At 40.0% G+C, this 18,902-nt stretch overlaps 1 protein-coding gene across 7 annotated transcripts in view; it reads right to left on the reverse strand.

Annotated features, from left to right (window-relative positions):
- The window catches only part of FLNC (filamin C), a 287,042-nt gene that overhangs the window by 67,603 nt on the left and 200,537 nt on the right, over positions 1–18,902 (reverse strand). For 4 of the 7 annotated variants that reach the window (XM_044088643.1, XM_044088641.1, XM_044088639.1 and 1 more), the window contains 5 exons: positions 18,734–18,894; positions 18,185–18,352; positions 9,981–10,104; positions 8,364–8,520; positions 7,399–7,515 (listed from right to left, as the gene is read on the reverse strand). In XM_044088643.1, coding sequence (XP_043944578.1) covers positions 7,399–7,515; positions 8,364–8,520; positions 9,981–10,104; positions 18,185–18,352; positions 18,734–18,894 — 727 coding nt within the window. The remainder of the gene's footprint in view (positions 1–7,398; positions 7,516–8,363; positions 8,521–9,980; positions 10,105–18,184; positions 18,353–18,733; positions 18,895–18,902) is intronic. The other 3 variants (XM_044088642.1, XM_044088640.1, XM_044088644.1) reach the window with 1 other exon arrangement.

Raw genomic sequence — 18,902 nt, forward strand, 5'->3', positions numbered from 1 at the left:
TATCATAAATGTGATTGTACACCCTATTCTTAAGCTTACGTTTTGTTCTTAAAAATAACGTTACATATGCAACAAAGATTTTCAAGTGTTATCAAAACATCTGATAAGCATGAATGCTCGACTGGTTGTTGGTCTGCAATATCGGTGGAAATTTCACTGAATACTTTTTATGCTAGAGTTCAGCTGGTCATATACAGTGCCTTCAGAATATTCAGCAGATTACCTTAACATAAATAATTATTATAATGAATTCTGTTTGCTGCCAAACAATATTCATAGATTTTTTTAGGAACTCGTATCAGTCACAAAAAAAAAAAAAGAATTTAAGAATCAAGTAAAAATGGGTTGCTCTCAGCTGACATGAATGTTTGAAATAAGCTAATGACAAAAAGTTCCAGACTTCATGTTCATTTCTCAATGTTTAGCAGTGATACAGGATTACAAAGCATTTTTTTAGAAAAGTAAAGGCCATTCAATCCCTTGACCACCCTTTTCTGTTAATATCACTAGATAATTGATGCTGTTTTCAGAGAACTGCTGCTATGTGGCAGTTGTACTAAAGCAAGATAACTGCTCAGTGGTAATAGAAACAGATGTTCTTCGTGTTTCACTGTTGCAGTCATTACCTTTGGATAATCTGCTGGCAGGTTGCCCTCAGTCGGCCTGATTAACAGTCTTGGGTCCTGCGTCGGTTGCTGTCCCTTCTTCCATGAGATCAGGTCGTCAGGGGCATAAAACATGCAGCCGACGCCATTACATCAGTCTTTCTTACCGTGCGGTGCCCGAAGCAGAAGCAGTTCGCAGGTGCCGGTCGGCCGACTCCTGAAATTTTCATTTTCGAGTTTCAGAACCGAAGTCTTCAACTAAAAGCTAAGTACTTTTTCTTGCTCCTTACCGATGTCAGTAAAAGTTAATAATTGCATTACTTGTGGGAAGCAAATACCTCATAAGGATTTTCATTTGTACTGTATACCTTGCCTAGGCCCTGACCACGACTTACCTTGCTGTCGGTTTTGTGCTTTATTTAATCAGCGCAATATCCATCGTCGGTACATTTTTCTTCTAACTATTTTGGTTCTTGGTTTAATTAACCAGAAATGACATCAGTTAGCCATCTGAAAAACAGAATACCGAAAAAATGCAAAGAAAAAGTCAGAGACAGGCCGCTGAGGTCCAAAACTGCCAACAACGCTTCTCCTAAGCCAGTTGCCAGTTCGTCGGTACTCAGTGGGGTGCTTTTGCAGCCCCTGATACCCACTACTTCTAATTCGCAGGCCTCTACTGAAACCCATTCAGAGTCTGGTATGCCGCGAGATGCTTCACCTATGGAACCCACGGATGGCTCTACCTTGGATGGGTCCAGAGCCGCTGTGTAGGCACCTGCTTCTGAGGGTGTATTCAGGCCTACAGACTTGCATATTAAACCGACTCCACCTTCAATACTAAGGCCTAAATCCCGATCTGTGTCTAAATACCTGACACCCAGGGCACATGTTCAGGCCCCTATGCCTAAAAAAACAAATGATCAAAATGGCTGAAGATTTAATTTACTCTAAAGGGGTAGTCAACCCCCACCCTTAGCTCCCAACATTGGATCTTACAGCTTGGCAAATCATTGAAATTCCCCCTTAGCATCCCTCAGCAAACCTGTGATGGATGTCATTTTGAAGGCGAGAAGACCTAGTACTAGAAAATCTTATGCTGACAAATGGAAAAGATTCTGTGCCTGGAATCAATCTCAAGGGATGAGCACAGCAGTGTCCAATTTACCTCAGATTTTGCAATACTTAACTGAGATGCTTCACAAGGGCCTGTATTTTTCCTCCATTAAAATCCATGCCTCAGCCATTTCAGCTCATTACAACACTGAACCTCCCCTCTTCTCTCATCCTCTGCTCAAGCAGTACCTCACAGGGGCCAAAAACTTGAGACCTCCCCAGAGAACTCCAACCACTGCCTGGGACCTTAACTTTGTATTGGAGAAACTCACTCTGCCTCCTTTTGAGCCAGCTGCTACTGCAGATGTAAAATTTCTTTCTTGGAAAACAGCCTTCCTTTTAGCAACCACTTCAGCTAGAAGGATATCTGATTTATAGGCCCTTATGGCAGTGCAGCCTTTCATCATCTTTCATGCGGACAGGGTGTCATTCAGGACCAATCCATCCTTCATGCCCAAGGTGGTATCCAGTGTGGCTCTTAATCAGTCCATTCATTTGCCAACTTTCTTTCCCAATCCACAGAACAAGGGGGAGCAGATTCTGCATTCATTGGATGTACACAGACAACTTAGATTCTACTTGGACAGGACTAAACCTCGAAGAAAATCTGAACAACTGCTAGTAGCATTTGCTGCAGGGACAGAGGGAAAGGCTATTTCAAAACAAAACATTTCTAAATGGAAAAGCCATTGCATTCATTTCTGCTATAAGCACCATGGAAAACCTATCCCCCAGGGGATCAGATCTCATTCCACCAGGGCTGCATCTACTTCTACAGCCTTTCTCAGAGGTGTTCCTACCAGGGATATTCTAGAAGCTGCTACCTGGAGTTCAGTTCATACTTTCACCAAGCATTATCACTTACCAATCTTCTCTAAATCCAGAGCTGGCTTTGCCACTGCTGTTTTGCAGGGCCTTATAGCTGGTCCTAATGCTGTATAAATCCATCCTCCCAACCATAGCTTTGGGAATCTACCCAAATGTAATGATTGCAACAGTGAAACATGAACATAGTACAGTTGTGTACACTTACCATAAATGTATATGTCTGAGTGTATTCACTGTTGCAGTCCTGGTTACCCCCCCTCCAGCCCCATGTTTTTCTCTTACTATACCTCTACTTTCTTTTGCTATGCTTAAAAGCCTTTTTGGTGTGTTTGCTTTTGCTTGGAGGTATATTTTTGTGTTTTTAATTATATATATATATATATATATATATATATATATATATATATATATATATTTATATTTTGCTCCCCATTTGGGGGGCACCTGACATCTGGGGCAAGAAAAACTGATGTAATGGTGTTGGCTGCATGTTTTATATCCCTGATGACCTGATGTCATGGAAGAAGGGACAACAACTGACGCAGGACACAAGACTTTGTAATCAGGCCAACTGAGGGCAACCTACCAGCAGATTACCCAAATGTAATGACTGCAACAGTGAATACACTCGAACATCTACATTTATGGTAAGTGTACACAACTGTACTTTCTGTTGATGACAGATAATACTTGCAAGCATTGGTTTTGAGTTTAACTGGTTACAGAAAAGAGAATTTTAGAGATGTATGAGATTTAAAAACCAAAACGAAATGCCACAAGGAAACAAAACAAAGAAATAAAGGCCAGGAAACAGCGAACAGGTATAATCCACAAAATCCACAGAATCACAAAAATAGCGTAGAAATAGTTTATTACCGCTTTCGTCAAGGGACTTCTTCAGAATACTCAAGTACAAAGAAACAACAACCTTAAATAGTACTATTAATCAATCAATCAAACAATTAATACTAAATCTAAGACCTTTTAAAGCAACCTGCACATTATAAAAACAAAGAACATATATTTTCCTTTTTAATATCTAACTTACCATTTTTTAAATAACATTTGATATTAATCATGCCATTTAAGCCAGGACTTTTGTCAGATTTTAAACGAATCTGCCACATTGCTTCTCTCTGTTCAATAAAATTCCTAAAATCTCCCCCCCTCAGATCTGAGTGACATACTTCTAAAACAGAAAATACAAATTTCTTAAAATTGATACAAACTAATGAATGCTTGAATAAAGCATTGGTGTCTTTGTGAGTATTAATATCATAAAGATGCTCACGTATACGTGTTTTTAAAGACCTAGTCGTCATTCCAATGTAATATGCAGGACAGGTACTACAAAGTCCAATGTATACTACCCCACTGGTGTTACAATCAATGTATTCTGGTACCTGAAAGGTTTGATCAAAATTGTCAAGGGCTATCAAAGGCCCCACAGAAAGAAACCTGCATACATTGCAATTATAACAAGGAAAAACACCTTTTTTATTTTTAGTATTAACCACCTGCTTTTTATTAGTTTCCAAGGCTTTTTTGATATTAAATGTATTCCTAAAAACAAAAGCAGGTTTTTCTCCCAATACTTTTAAAATGTCCCTGTTGCCTTTTATAATTTTCCAATTGTGCTGTATAACTTTCTTAATTACTGGGCCATCTGTACTCAAATTTAAAGAGCATACTGGACCGAAAGCATACCTATTAGTATCTGTGTTCAAATTAGTAGCTTTAGGTAACATGTTTGGTGCATTGTTCAGGATGGGTGGATAGTGTGTTTCTCTTCTACTCAAAACCAAATTAATCAGGTCATCCAACAAAATGTTGGGATACCCCCTATTCAAAAACAATTTTTTAATGAATAAACATTCTTGATGTAAATCAGTTACACTTGATGTCATTCGACATGCCCTAATTAGCTGCCCTTTGGGAATGTTTTTGATAGTATAACTCTGATGAGCACTATCAAAATGGAGGTAACTATTAGTAAAAGTCTCCTTACGGAATATTTTACTGTTAAACCTATTTTCCAAGAGGTCCCATCGCAGTGCTACATCCAAAAATTTAATTTGTAAACCTACATCTCCTAGTATGAACTTAAGAAAACTGTTCTGTTTATTTATTTCCTGTACCATTTCTTTTACTGTGTCATTGTTCCCCTCAATAATAAAGAACAAATCATCTACAAATCTAATGTATAGTAAGGTATGAAACCTACTTCCCAGTGATGTTAAAAAATACTCCTCCCACCACGTCATAACTAAATTGGCATAGGAGGGAGCTGCAATAGACCCCATGGCCACTCCCCTTTTTTGCCTATAATAACAATCATCAAAAAGAAAAAAATTATGATAGAGTAAGATCTCAAGAAATCTACAAATGGTGGAAACCTGACCTGTATTAAACTGATTGTTGTTACTCAGTAGTGCCCGTATGGCATCTATTCCCTCTTCATGAGGAATACAGGTATAAAGGGATACAACATCCAAAGTAAACATAATATGTTTGTTAGGATCAAAGTCACCTGTATTCGCAAATTGGTTTATTCTATCTAAAAAATGCCAGGAATCCTTAATAAAAGATTTCTGCTGGGTAACCAAAGGTCCAAGAGTAGCATCTAATATCAAAGAAATACCTTCGGTGACTGATTGAGGAGCAGACACTATGGGTCTAAAAGGGGGGTTCATAGGATTTTTGTGTGTTTTAGGTATTCCAAATAACACGCCTATTCTGGGGTTCTCAACAACACAAAATTCATATACCTCAAAATTAATCTCCTTGTTCATCAGGGCATCATACAATAAAGAATGAATGAAAGCTTCTTTTTTCTTAATGAAAAAAGATGTTACCAGTTCATATTCGTCACTGTTGTTTAATAACTCTTTCATTTTATTTTTATATTGTTCTTGGGTCATAATGACTATGTTACCCCCCTTGTCACTTTTCATGAAACGTAAAGTTCCATTTAAGTCTCTTAGTTTGTTAAAGGCCTTCCTTTCAATAATATTTAAATTATGTTTGGACTTAACTTTACTTGAAAGAACTTTTTCAATATCATTGATACAAGATTCTTCAAATATTTTTATAGTGTGTGCCAAGGGGGGGTTATAAACTGAAGGTTTTACAAAACATTTGTTAGTCTTTATTGGAATGTCATTCAAAATATAAGATAAATTGAGTTTCCTTGAAAATTTCTTAATATCTAATACTGTTGTTCCATAGTTAGCTCTAACTGTAGGAACAAAATTCAGTCCTAGTTTCAAAACATGCAACTCTACATCACTAAAAGCAAAATCAGTGAGATTAATTATGTTAAAGCGAGTTTCTTCAATGGTACTGCCTTGGTGATTTAACTCTCTTCCTCTGAGGAATGGGAGCCCAAAAATGTCCGACTCCTGGTCAACATGGCCTTCCTGTTGTTCTGAGCTCGTTTCCCCAAAAAAACAGAACCACTAGAATTGGAAGTGCCAGCGTTAAAGTTATCAGTCATATTTACGTTGTTACAGTCAGTCAAGATGTTCTCGGTTACATTCTCAGTGTCACCCATTTGTAACACACTAATTTCTCTACTCGGTACATTTTTATCAGTAGTGACAACTTTCACATTGCCATGTTGATCCTTGTCATTGTTCACAAGCAAAGAAAATTCCTTACTGTTAGTTAACCCTTCCATATAAGAAGGTCTCTTATAATTCCCCACTGCATTGCTATATGAACGGTTGCTGTTATAGAACGGACCGGTGTTTTTTAATTTAAATTCTTTGTTCCCTGGAACAAAAAAGTTATAGGCAGAATTTGCCCGATAACAACCAATGTCCCTTTCCAGCTTAGAATGCTTACGGTTTGTAACTTCGGAAGAATGTTTTTCTATTTCACCAGTAAGCTTTCTAAACAAATCTCGCTGGATAGTTTCACCACACATTTTTTTAATATTGTTCTCTATTTCAGAAATGTCTGTTTTTAATCTATTCATTTTGGCAACATTATTATCACTGAGTATTTTTAAGAAAGTCATACCTGCATCATTGAAAAATGACACTAAAGTCCCGAACAACGGATCACCAATCTGTACCCCATTGGGGCACTTAAAAAAGCGTAATCCCTTCGGCATAATTCTTAATTGAATACATCTTTCAAAGTAACAGTTTTCAATATGAAGCGACCTGTGCCTTTTCAGTAACCGAGTTAGTAAGTCCATCTGTTGTGTTAGTTCTTCATTAGAAAAAGAACTAACAGACGCTGAAAGTTCGCTGAAAGGATTCACCATAGGTTCCAGTAAAGGTTTCACCGCCGATTCAGTTACCGGAAACTGTCTTCCGTTTTTGTTGTTCCGGTCTCTTGCTGGTAACTCGTCAACTTCTATTACTGTCTCCAACTCTTATATATAATATATATAATTTTTTTTTTGCCATGTTTTTGAGACATTGTATACTAAAATAAGGGAGAAGAGATATTTCATTGTGGAACACAGGCTCTGGTGCATCAAATGTCTTTTTTATCGTGGCAGATTTTTTTAAATCCAAATCTGCTGGTTTGATCTATAATTGATTTGGAAATTCTCTTTCAATGAAACATGCTATTGTATAAATAACACTTCGTAGTCAGTAGTCTAATGACAAGACTAAAACACCTTTTCCCAAAAATGTTGCAACCTGTGAACTTTTCAAATTACCCTACCACATTTCTGGCTAAAGCGACAAAGCTGCCCACAGAAATATGTAGCACGTTTACAGCATAGCAGCAATGCACACACAATTCACAGGAGCAGCACAACATAAAATAAACCAAAACAATAGCAAGGCTTTGCGTCTGCTTTGCTTTAGTTTTTGGAGGCAGGTCTGCTTACAATGCCTTTCTTAGGAGCAGGGGGAGGAACAATTTTCTTTGGAATGCTTTTCTCCCATGCCCTCGATTTTCGGTCTTCCACATAAATTGAGGCTTCCTGTTTGCGACCTTCTGGGTCCTACAGGTAACAGTAGATAACAAAATGGGCTTTTTCCAGGGCAACAGAAAAACAGTAGAAACTTACCAGGAAATGGATAATAACTATTATGGTATAAATTAAAAGGAAGATGTCACACAATTTCCATTACCCACAAAAACCTATATTTGGAAGCTGCAAAGATAAAAAATAAAATCAATAAAAGGAGATTGCTTACTTACCTACTAGTCACTTGTAGCTCATGCTAGTAACAGTGAGAGCAAAGTGTGTGTCTGTTACAGTACTAATCTAGTATAGTGGCTCAAATTTGGAGGTAACTGAAGATATTATAGCTACCATGTCATATGCAGTATATAGTTACTATGTCAATCAAAACTTTTAGCACTCTATATGCAGTACAGTGGTTACCAGTTTCAGCCCCACCCTGTAGCAGGAGTCATTAAAAAAGTTAGTGATCATCTCAGCTGCCAAGGTACACATCAAGGTACAGATCTGCAAGTAGATCTGGTACAGAGACTGTATTTAACCTCAGAATTAACAGCCCATGCAAATCCTTAATGCTTCAATCCCAGGCATCATAGCCTGGAAATCAGTAGCTGGTCATGGGACGTGCATCAGGATAGGGATTGTCCACATCAGCTTATCGTACCGTATCTGTACCTGCATAAGATTCCAATTACTGTGGACTGAAGTACAATGTTTCAGGTATTCATAGATGAACTAACAGTGCAAGAGAAAGAATTTAGGACTTAATGGGGAATAACAGCAGAACACGCCTAATCCCTTCTTTTATATGACATTTGTCCTTGTTACTTTGACCCTAGTAATTTGTGAGATCAGTTAAAATACCTTCAGTAATCATTACTTACAATAATCTGTACTGTGAGAAGCCCTTCACCGGCATCTCTGGCATCTATCGTGAATTCCACTGGTAGACTAGCTGGTACACCAGAAGCATTCAGTCCTGGGCCACTGGCTCTGACCTTGCTGGCATCATGGGTAGGCAGGACCTTTACCTTAAATGGACTGAGGAAAAAAAGAATGAATAATTTAGCACCATACTCTGCTACTGAATTTAGCTTATGCTTCCTGTGTATAATCATTAGAAACACTCCTTGACACATTCTAGTCTTCTAAACTCTGCAGCTGCTCTTTAGCAGCTGTGAACATAGTTAAAAATAGCTAATGACATTTGGTACTACATACCGGAGCATAGTTATTTTATTCTCATACTTGCAGAATTTGGTGCTGCGGTAGCATTGTCGCCTCACAGCAAGACGTTGTCACGTTCGATTCTCAGCTAGAGCATCTTCTGTGTGGAAGCATGCATGAATGGGCGTGCCTTCGTTGAAGGTTGAGTGTCAGGGCTGGTAACTCGGCACGTAAAAATCCACTACCAAACATTAGCGGACCGGAGTTCCGCTGTGGCGACCCCTAACCGGGATAAGCCCAAAGACCCACCAACTTGCAGAATTATGTATAATTTTACAATGACTGCACCAATAGTAAATTTTGCTAGTTCAAAAAGAGCATTGCAGAGTATTTTTCTTAATCCTAAAGCAACACTTCAGGGCAACAGACAACAGCTGATGTAACAAGGTATATACAATATGGAAAAACTCTGTTCCACCACAGTACACTAGCCTGACGTCAACTTATCTGTGCTTCAGAACCTTAGCTTGCCTGTTCATAAGCAGGTGGGTTTGGCATAACGGTTAAGGTTCTCACATCATAGATACAAGGTAGAGAGTTTGATTCTGATCTCAGGTTATTAGCTAGCCATTAAATGACCCTTCAGGGCAGTTAGCCTAGTATTCACCTATAAACTCTGCTAAGGTATGTCAATCCTTAAGAGTCAGCTTGTACTTGGGAACTGTCAGTAATTGCTGTGAATTACTTAGTAAGTGGATTCCTTGACTGTTTAGTATGTAGTAGAGTTCTTGTTCCGGTAACATCACTGAAGCTCTTTTGAATGTTTTATCCCATGTTAGTTCAAGAGCTTGACAAGTGTATATTTGGGGACCCCATCTTCTATTCCAGTGACTGCCAGCTTAGACCTAGGAGGTCATCTTATGCATTTACAAAGACAAGTCTTTTTCTACAGTGGATAAATTAAGTAGTATACTAGTGGTAGTGTGTGGGGGGGCATCTGCTATAAATCAGCCACAAACTGAGATGCAAGCAGAGATGCAGCTGAAACACTTCTGTTCACATCCTTGGCCTCATTAAGGATACCAGCAGCAGGTGAGCACCACCCACCATGGTCTAGTTACGTATGGTGAAATAATAAGGCTTCTGTCATATCATTCCTTCTAAATGATTTGCAGTGTGCAGTGACATTATAGTGAACAATCACATCTATACAATCCCACACCTGCTCCATATCTCTGTTAATCTCCTTACTACTTTATGGCACTACTTAGAAGAGGTCACCTCCCTTCCCTATCTTGATGACAGCTATATTGTGGTACAGCATAAGCACCTACCTGCGAGGAACCTCTTGGTCAGCATACTTCACAGAAACTGTGTATGGACCATCCATCGCTGGGGTGTAGTTAACTGTGTGTGTGCCATCCCCGTTGTCGATAACATTCACTGGCTCTGCTGTGCCTAACATTAAAATGGAACAAATCAGTTTATAAAAAGTGTACCATAGATTGCAATACTGTGGTTACATTTTAATGGAAGTCTTTTATTCACACAAAATGCGTATTTATTAAACTTTCAATTTTTATAACTTCATTGCTTTCATCTGTGTTCTAAACAACAAACCAAAATGAAAGTATTTAATACCAGTAAATATCAACTCAGATATCATCCACAAAATGAGTTTGCTTTTTTTAGTCTTAAATCCCACTACAGAATAATAAATAAAACTAAACGTCAGGCTGAAATAAGTAAATATAAAATAAAAATGTATATAAGCCTTGTTCTACAAATAAAAGTAAGGTCGCTCATCACCTTGAAAGGTCACTTCAAAAGTAAAAGCTAAAATAATAGGCCTGGGTCACTTCAAAAGTTAAATGAATAAAAACTAAAACGAAAGGCCTACCTAATCTAGTTTAAAATATCTTTTCAAATGCTATACACTAATGGTATATCAGAAATTGAAACCGCAGAGTCTGCAAAACGAAACAACTGCAGAGTCAATTAATTTACAAGTCACAAAAAAACCTGAATTGCAAGGCGGCAATTGTGAACCAACATTTCTAAAATGAAACTAAGTTCTTAGCATTTAACTGAATTAAAAGAAAAACAAACCAAAAGAAACAGACTAAATATAATGTCTTAAAATATTGTTTGAAAAGCTTTGTGCTGCTTTTAAATCAACCTTGCACTTTGGAAGGGAAGGGTCTGTACATTGGAATTTTCTGCGGTTTCAAAGTAATTAAGTTAATTTTGATGGTACTTGAATTTTGTTAAGTTATGTTTGCTAAGTTTTGAATTAATTACTTATTAAAATATATTGGCTTACAATTTAGATTTACAACTTTTTACAATGGCTCTTCTGCCATTTATATTGTAGTGTATTGTAGACACTGATTTACAGGGGATTAAATTTCTAGACTGCAGATTTGGTCAGTATGTGGCACAAGGTTTGGTTTAAAGCAGTTTTAGGTTGCGAATAAGATGAGGTCTTTAGTGGGTTGAGGAGATTCAGTAGAAATATGGGAGATAAGGTGATACTGAATTTGTTATTCAGGTGAGACAGAGTAGAGAGGGACTACAGATGAGGACCAACAAGAAGCCAGGAGGCAATACTGGGTGGGAAAAGATGGGTAGAAGAGGTGGCAAAGGGTAGGATAATGGGATTACTTCATACCATTGAAATCCCACATTATCGAATCCCAAATCGTCAAGATGAAATCAATGAAACCCACTTCAGCGAAAGACCAGATCATCAAATATAGTCCAAGGGTAAGTAATCACTAATACCAAAAGTCATGAAAATGAAAATGCACTATCCCCAACCCACCAAGGTAGGGGGCTACACCACCCACTCCCCCCGCTAACTAAATATATCAATTCCAAGATCGCACTACAGTTGGGAAAATGGCAAAGTTTATCTTTTGGCCAACAGGTTACTTACCCTGGGAATAGTTTTGCCGATTTGGTCTTTCACTGAAGTGGGTTTTCATTTATTTCATTTGAACGATGTGGGATTTGATAATGTGGGATTTCAACATTTTCAGGTAGATCTGGGAGAATAAGGGCAGTGCCAGGATAGGGGAAGGCAGTGCCAAGATAGGAGAACAATGGCAGTGCCAGGATAAGAGAACAAGGACAGTGCCAGGATTGGGGAACAAGGGGAATGCTGGGATAGGGGAAGGCAGTGCCAAAATAGGAGAACAAGGACAGGGCCAGGATAGGAGATCAAGGGCAGTGCCAGGATAGGAGAACAAGGGCAGTGCCATGATATGGGAACAAGGCAGTGCTAGGATAGGGGAAGGCAGTGCCAGCACAGGAGAACAAGGGCAGTGCCAGGATAGGGGCACAAGGGGAGTGCTGGGATAGGGTAAGGCAGTGCCAAGATAGGAGAACAAGGGCAGCTCCAGGATAGGGGCACAAGGGGAGTGCCAGGATACGGGAACAAGGGCAGTGCCCATTAGGAGAGATTTAATTAATATGGTGGCAGAAAGGAAGACTAAGGTGGAACGTGGAGGAGGCAGTCAGAAAAAAAAAAGATGAGGAGAAGAAAGTCAAGGTTGATGAACAGGAGAGTAATGAAGAGGACACAGATGGCAATGCAAAGGTCTACGCCATAGGGAGAGAGTGAAGAACATGGGCAAGAACATTCATTCAGCCAGGGAAGAGATGCAGATGGACAAGTTAACTTGAGGGTGGTCATCACTCTGTGGACACAGCAAAGGAATAATCAGCAGGAGGAGATGATGAGGAAGGAGAGAAATGAACAGCAAGAGGAGAAGAATAAGCAGAGGGAATAAAAAAGGGACAACAGTGGGTAGTACATATATGGACTTGTAGGATTGAAAAGGGACCAATTACTGTAAATGGAAGGAGGCAACCAACAAAGATATTGAAAAGATGAAAGAAAGTGACCAAAGTGGTCAGGAAGGGGAGAGGTAGGTGCATACAGACACTGATGACTTGTCAGGGGAAGTAGTTGAGATGGAAGCAAACAGGTTGATTGAAATTGCATTGATATTCCAACGTTTGCAGAGTAATTACTCCAAGAGGGGACCATTGACTTGTAGAATGGACTGCTGGTATGGTTCTTACAGGATAAATCCAAGGAGACATTCAGCATGGCATGGTACCAAGGGAAAAGGCTGAGAAGGAAAGGTTATTACATGCACATCAAAGAGAAACTAAATGGTCTAATTGTAGCCATTTATTCAAATGTGATAAAAAGAAAACTTCCTTTTTATAAGTATGCTTAACCAAACTAGAAATGCTTTATTTATGCACATCAAGGCCTGAGGATTTGTTAATTGGCATATTAATTTTTCAGCAATACATTTAAAATGAAACAGATTCATCTAGTTCAAACAACCCCAGTATCATTAAGGACAGTAAAATCGACACATGGACATCAAGGACAGTAAAATCAACACATGGACATCAAGGACAGTAAAATCGACATATGGACATCAATGAATTGCAAAAGAACATTTTAGCAGGGCTAATCCACCCTTATAGCCTGCTAGGGAAGGGGCTAAACACACTCCCCCTTACGTAAATATATTAACTGCACAATCAATAAGTGTAAACAAATGTGAAGGGGTAAATTCTTCTCATACAAACTCAGGAAGCACAAAAAACAGAACTCTAAAAACTCCACAATTCATAAATTATGACTGACGCATACTGAACAACATAACCACACCCTTATTTTAAAATCCCCCAAAATGCAAATGTAATATATCACTACAAATAGAGAAAAACAAGAATATGAAAGTCACATTTCATGCAAACACAATGCAGAAGTACAGCTTCTTATGAACTAAGATTCTACTAAAGGGATTTGATTACATCAGATCTGACTTTAGCTGCTATGGCTAAATGCCATGTTCTATATAAGACATTAACCTGCACGTTATTTATTTTTTTATGTCCCAAACATTAAATATGTCCAATAGTTTTTAAAAATTCAAATTTTTTTCCTGTACCATTATAAAGCTAGAACATTCTTACCAGGGATGCATAAAACCTTTTTAATGACAAGTATCAGCATCGCTGACTGAAAACGTATGATGAATGAGGCTTATCTTGATAACACTGTTAAGGAATGTGTTTGCCTTGAGACAGGCTGACAGTTTGTGGGCCTGGGGATAAAAGAGGAAGAAGAGATGTCCTTATATCCAAAGGACGCATATCAAGGTGTAAAGTGTATGGTGAAGTTTTCACTCATTGTTCATTCATTTCTGAAAGGCACGTCTCAGGGGTAAATCAATAGCCATGGTCTATAAGGGAAGAAGGGATAATCATGTAATGCCCTGCAGTCAGTAGCATGTGTCTCTACACTGATACAGAGGAAGAAAACAATGTCTGTTAGCACTATGACCCAGGGTCACTGTTGGGCTCCAACCCCAAGTAGCAAACAGCTATCATGTAGGCAGATGCTGGTGCAAAGCAGGGACGTGAGACAGGGTAATGTATATGGCAAAGCCACATCAATATATTCACAAAGTAAGAAACATCTTTTGGCTTTTATCATTTCTCTTAATCCTACCGAGCAGGAACAAAGCTAATCCTTGCTCATGTGACTCAGTGAAGTAAAATTGTTTAGTGGTTCTCTGTCAGCTCCAAACCTGCTACATTTTGCTGCACAGCTTGAAACTGTTAGCACAAAGCTATCCAAACCTTCCAAAGAAATGGCATACTGCCAGTTTGAAGTGAGTGGACAGTGATTTCTCCCTTTCTTTTTTCTGACTGTCATTCCCCTCACAGTATAGGCTTCCCAGTATAGCAGTGTCTGTTTTGCAAAATGAATGTGCACTGAGAACTTGTCATCTGAGTGGCATTAATGATATAGTTATTGGTGGAATTTAATGAGATGCATATCACATCCCCCTACCACTACCTCTCATACTGCCTCTGACTTCCTCTGGGGCACTGACTCTCCCTTCAGGAACTAAACCCTTATGACCTACTCAAAATATGTGTTAGCATGTCCAGATTTTTCTGATGTACTAGGGAGACAGGATAGTTTCCACAGTGTTAGTGGCCATTTTAGACAGAGTTGGTGTCACACTGGCAACAGCATTATTTTCCTATTTTCCCCCAGTTTCTTGAAGAGAGTTACAATTCCAGGGCAGTCATGCTCCCTTTTATTTATATACAATCTCATTGATTAATCTTAATTATAATTTAGCTTCCACTGGAGGCTGCTGTACTCTTGTGTGGCAGTAGGGTGCGGCAGGTTTAGGCAAAGCTGCTAATGCATTTTATCCTGCTGTCTTGTGCATGAAACCTCAGGCTGTTGTGTGGAGTGCAACAGGTTAAGGCAAAGCTGCTAATGCATTTTATCCTGTTGTCTTGTGCATGAAACCTCAGGCTGTTGTGTGGAGTGCGGCAGGTTAAGGCAAAGCTGCTAATGCATTTTATCCTGTTGTCTTGTGCATGAAACCTCAGGCTGTTGTGTGGAGTGCAGCAGGTTAAGGCAAAGCTGCTAATGCATTTTATCCTGTTGTCTTGTGCATGAAACCTCAGGCTGTTGTGTGGAGTGCAGCAGGTTAAGGCAAAGCTGCTAATGCATTTTATCCTGTTGTCTTGTGCATGAAACCTCAGGCTGTTGTGTGGCAGTAGGGTGCAGCAGGTTAAGGCAAAGCTGCTAATGCATTTTATCCTGTTGTCTTGTGCATGAAACCTCAGGCTGTTGTGTGGAGTGCGGCAGGTTAAGGCAAAGCTGCTAATGCATTTTATCCTGTTGTCTTGTGCATGAAACCTCAGGCTGTTGTGTGGAGTGCAGCAGGTTAAGGCAAAGCTGCTAATGCATTTTATCCTGTTGTCTTGTGCATGAAACCTCAGGCTGTTGTGTGGAGTGCAGCAGGTTTAGGCAAAGCTGCTAATGCATTTTATCCTGTTGTCTTGTGCATGAAACCTCAGGCTGTTGTGTGGAGTGCAGCAGGTTAAGGCAAAGCTGCTAATGCATTTTATCCTGCTGTCTTGTGCATGAAACCTCAGGCTGTTGTGTGGAGTGCAGCAGGTTAAGGCAAAGCTGCTAATGCATTTTATCCTGCTGTCTTGTGCATGAAACCTCAGGCTGTTGTGTGGAGTGCAGCAGGTTAAGGCAAAGCTGCTAATGCATTTTATCCTGTTGTCTTGTGCATGAAACCTCAGGCTGTTGTGTGGAGTGCGGCAGGTTAAGGCAAAGCTGCTAATGCATTTTATCCTGTTGTCTTGTGCATGAAATCTCAGGCTGTTGTGTGGAGTGCAGCAGGTTAAGGCAAAGCTGCTAATGCATTTTATCCTGCTGTCTTGTGCATGAAACCTCAGGCTGTTGTGTGGAGTGTGGCAGGTTAAGGCAAAGCTGCTAATGCATTTTATCCTGTTGTCTTGTGCATGAAACCTCAGGCTGTTGTGTGGAGTGCAGCAGGTTAAGGCAAAGCTGCTAATGCATTTTATCCTGTTGTCTTGTGCATGAAACCTCAGGCTGTTGTGTGGAGTGCAACAGGTTAAGGCAAAGCTGCTAATGCATTTTATCCTGCTGTCTTGTGCATGAAACCTCAGGCTGTTGTGTGGAGTGCGGCAGGTTAAGGCAAAGCTGCTAATGCATTTTATCCTGTTGTCTTGTGCATGAAACCTCAGGCTGTTGTGTGGAGTGCAGCAGGTTAAGGCAAAGCTGCTAATGCATTTTATCCTGTTGTCTTGTGCATGAAACCTCAGGCTGTTGTGTGGAGTGCAGCAGGTTAAGGCAAAGCTGCTAATGCATTTTATCCTGCTGTCTTGTGCATGAAACCTCAGGCTGTTGTGTGGAGTGCAGCAGGTTAAGGCAAAGCTGCTAATGCATTTTATCCTGCTGTCTTGTGCATGAAACCTCAGGCTGTTGTGTGGAGTGCAGCAGGTTAAGGCAAAGCTGCTAATGCATTTTATCCTGTTGTCTTGTGCATGAAACCTCAGGCTGTTGTGTGGAGTGCAGCAGGTTAAGGCAAAGCTGCTAATGCATTTTATCCTGTTGTCTTGTGCATGAAACCTCAGGCTGTTGTGTGGAGTGCAACAGGTTAAGGCAAAGCTGCTAATGCATTTTATCCTGCTGTCTTGTGCATGAAACCTCAGGCTGTTGTGTGGAGTGCAGCAGGTTAAGGCAAAGCTGCTAATGCATTTTATCCTGCTGTCTTGTGCATGAAACCTCAGGCTGTTGTGTGGAGTGTGGCAGGTTAAGGCAAAGCTGCTAATGCATTTTATCCTGCTGTCTTGTGCATGAAACCTCAGGCTGTTGTGTGGAGTGTGGCAGGTTAAGGCAAAGCTGCTAATGCATTTTATCCTGCTGTCTTGTGCATGAAACCTCAGGCTGTTGTGTGGAGTGCAGCAGGTTAAGGCAAAGCTGCTAATGCATTTTATCCTGCTGTCTTGTGCATGAAACCTCAGGCTGTTGTGTGGAGTGTGGCAGGTTAAGGCAAAGCTGCTAATGCATTTTATCCTGTTGTCTTGTGCATGAAACCTCAGGCTGTTGTGTGGAGTGCAGCAGGTTAAGGCAAAGCTGCTAATGCATTTTATCCTGTTGTCTTGTGCATGAAACCTCAGGCTGTTGTGTGGAGTGTGGCAGGTTAAGGCAAAGCTGCTAATGCATTTTATCCTGTTGTCTTGTGCATGAAACCTCAGGCTGTTGTGTGGAGTGCAACAGGTTAAGGCAAAGCTGCTAATGCATTTTATCCTGCTGTCTTGTGCATGAAACCTCAGGCTGTTGTGTGGAGTGTGGCAGGTTAAGGCAAAGCTGCTAATGCATTTTATCCTGTTGTCTTGTGCATGAAACCTCAGGCTGTTGTGTGGAGTGCAGCAGGTTAAGGCAAAGCTGCTAATGCATTTTATCCTGCTGTCTTGTACGTGAATCCTTAGTCTCTGCTTGCACACTTTGTGATTTTGAGCAAGTCTCTTATGTAAACCAGTTCTCCTAAGTCACCTAGAAAAACAGCAGTTATGTGTGCTTGGTGGAACATCCTGGCTTATGTGTATGGGTAAAAGCTTGAAAAGAGTTTGGTAAGAAGGTTTCCCAATCCTTTGGAAAGAAAGCTGATTGACCTGTATCAGTACTTCTTGTTCTTGGCAAAAAATTATAATTAACAAAGGTTGGCTTGAGCCTAGGAAGTATGCTTGCAGTGATGTCCAAATATTGACTGACAGACAAGTTAATGGGGTCTGTTTCCTCTCTGCTTATCCCTTGGCAGTAGTGATCTCTTTACAGCTACTGACAGTATTTGTCTCTAGACGGCTGTTGGAGCACAGGTGCCATCAGTATTGGGGTGGACGGTGTCACGTGTGGGTTTGGCTTTTCGCTGCTGGAGCCCCTGCTTGCTGCTGTGTGTAAGGACCAGAACAATGAAAAAAGCAACTTTGGATATGAAGAGTGTCACAGTGTCACAGTCTATGACAGGTCATAGTCATTGACCCCATGACCAGCTCACTAACCTTATAAAACAAGGAATCATGTATAAATCAAAACCAGCCTTACAAACAGTACAGACGTCTCATCATGAAGCAGTTCTTTAATTTACTGAAGTCAATTTACCTGCTGGACCTAAAAGCAATACTTCTAGGGGAGCTAGCCCGGCTTTGCTGCAGTCGACAGTGAATGTCTGTGGAATATGAGCCCTCACTCCAGTCCCCAAACCAGGGCCTGTACACTTCACTTTACTAGGATCCACAACATCCTTCACTGGTACACGGAATGGGCTTCCTGAAAGACAGCATATAAACCAGTTTTAGGTAAATGAGAAAGAAAGAAATAGCTCCTCACTACATGAATGAGTCTACAATTACATAAACTGGTAAGGCTTCTGTGTCAGGTGTATTTCTTTTAAACTAGTATACAGTGTAGCACAGAAAAGCTATTTTAATAACACAGATACAGATGGTAGACATATACAGAAATGCTGAAAAATAAATTACAGAAGTTAAAGTAGTAGCAGTGGTATAAATGCATAAATCTATGACATTGTGATAGGGAGCCTTCTGAATGAATAAATGTAGCTTCAAACTACCACATGCAAAGTAAAAGAATGAAGAAAAAGGAGCAGGTTCAATCCCTGCTTTCACAATGGTAACTGGCTTTTGATACCTGGAATAGGTCGTCCTCCAAATGTAATGTTAACATCATAGTCACCAGGGGTAAATGGGATGTACTCCACACTACAGCTACCATCCTTGTTATCCTTACAAGACATCTTTGCTTCTGAGGGTCCTTCAATGGCCAAGCCAAGTCCACCTGTGCCAGCGCCCCTGTAAAA

The sequence above is a fragment of the Protopterus annectens genome, chromosome 11.part0 (assembly GCF_019279795.1).
Source record: "Protopterus annectens isolate FY-2018-M chromosome 11.part0, PAN1.0, whole genome shotgun sequence".
NCBI classification, from domain to species: Eukaryota; Metazoa; Chordata; order Ceratodontiformes; family Protopteridae; genus Protopterus; species Protopterus annectens.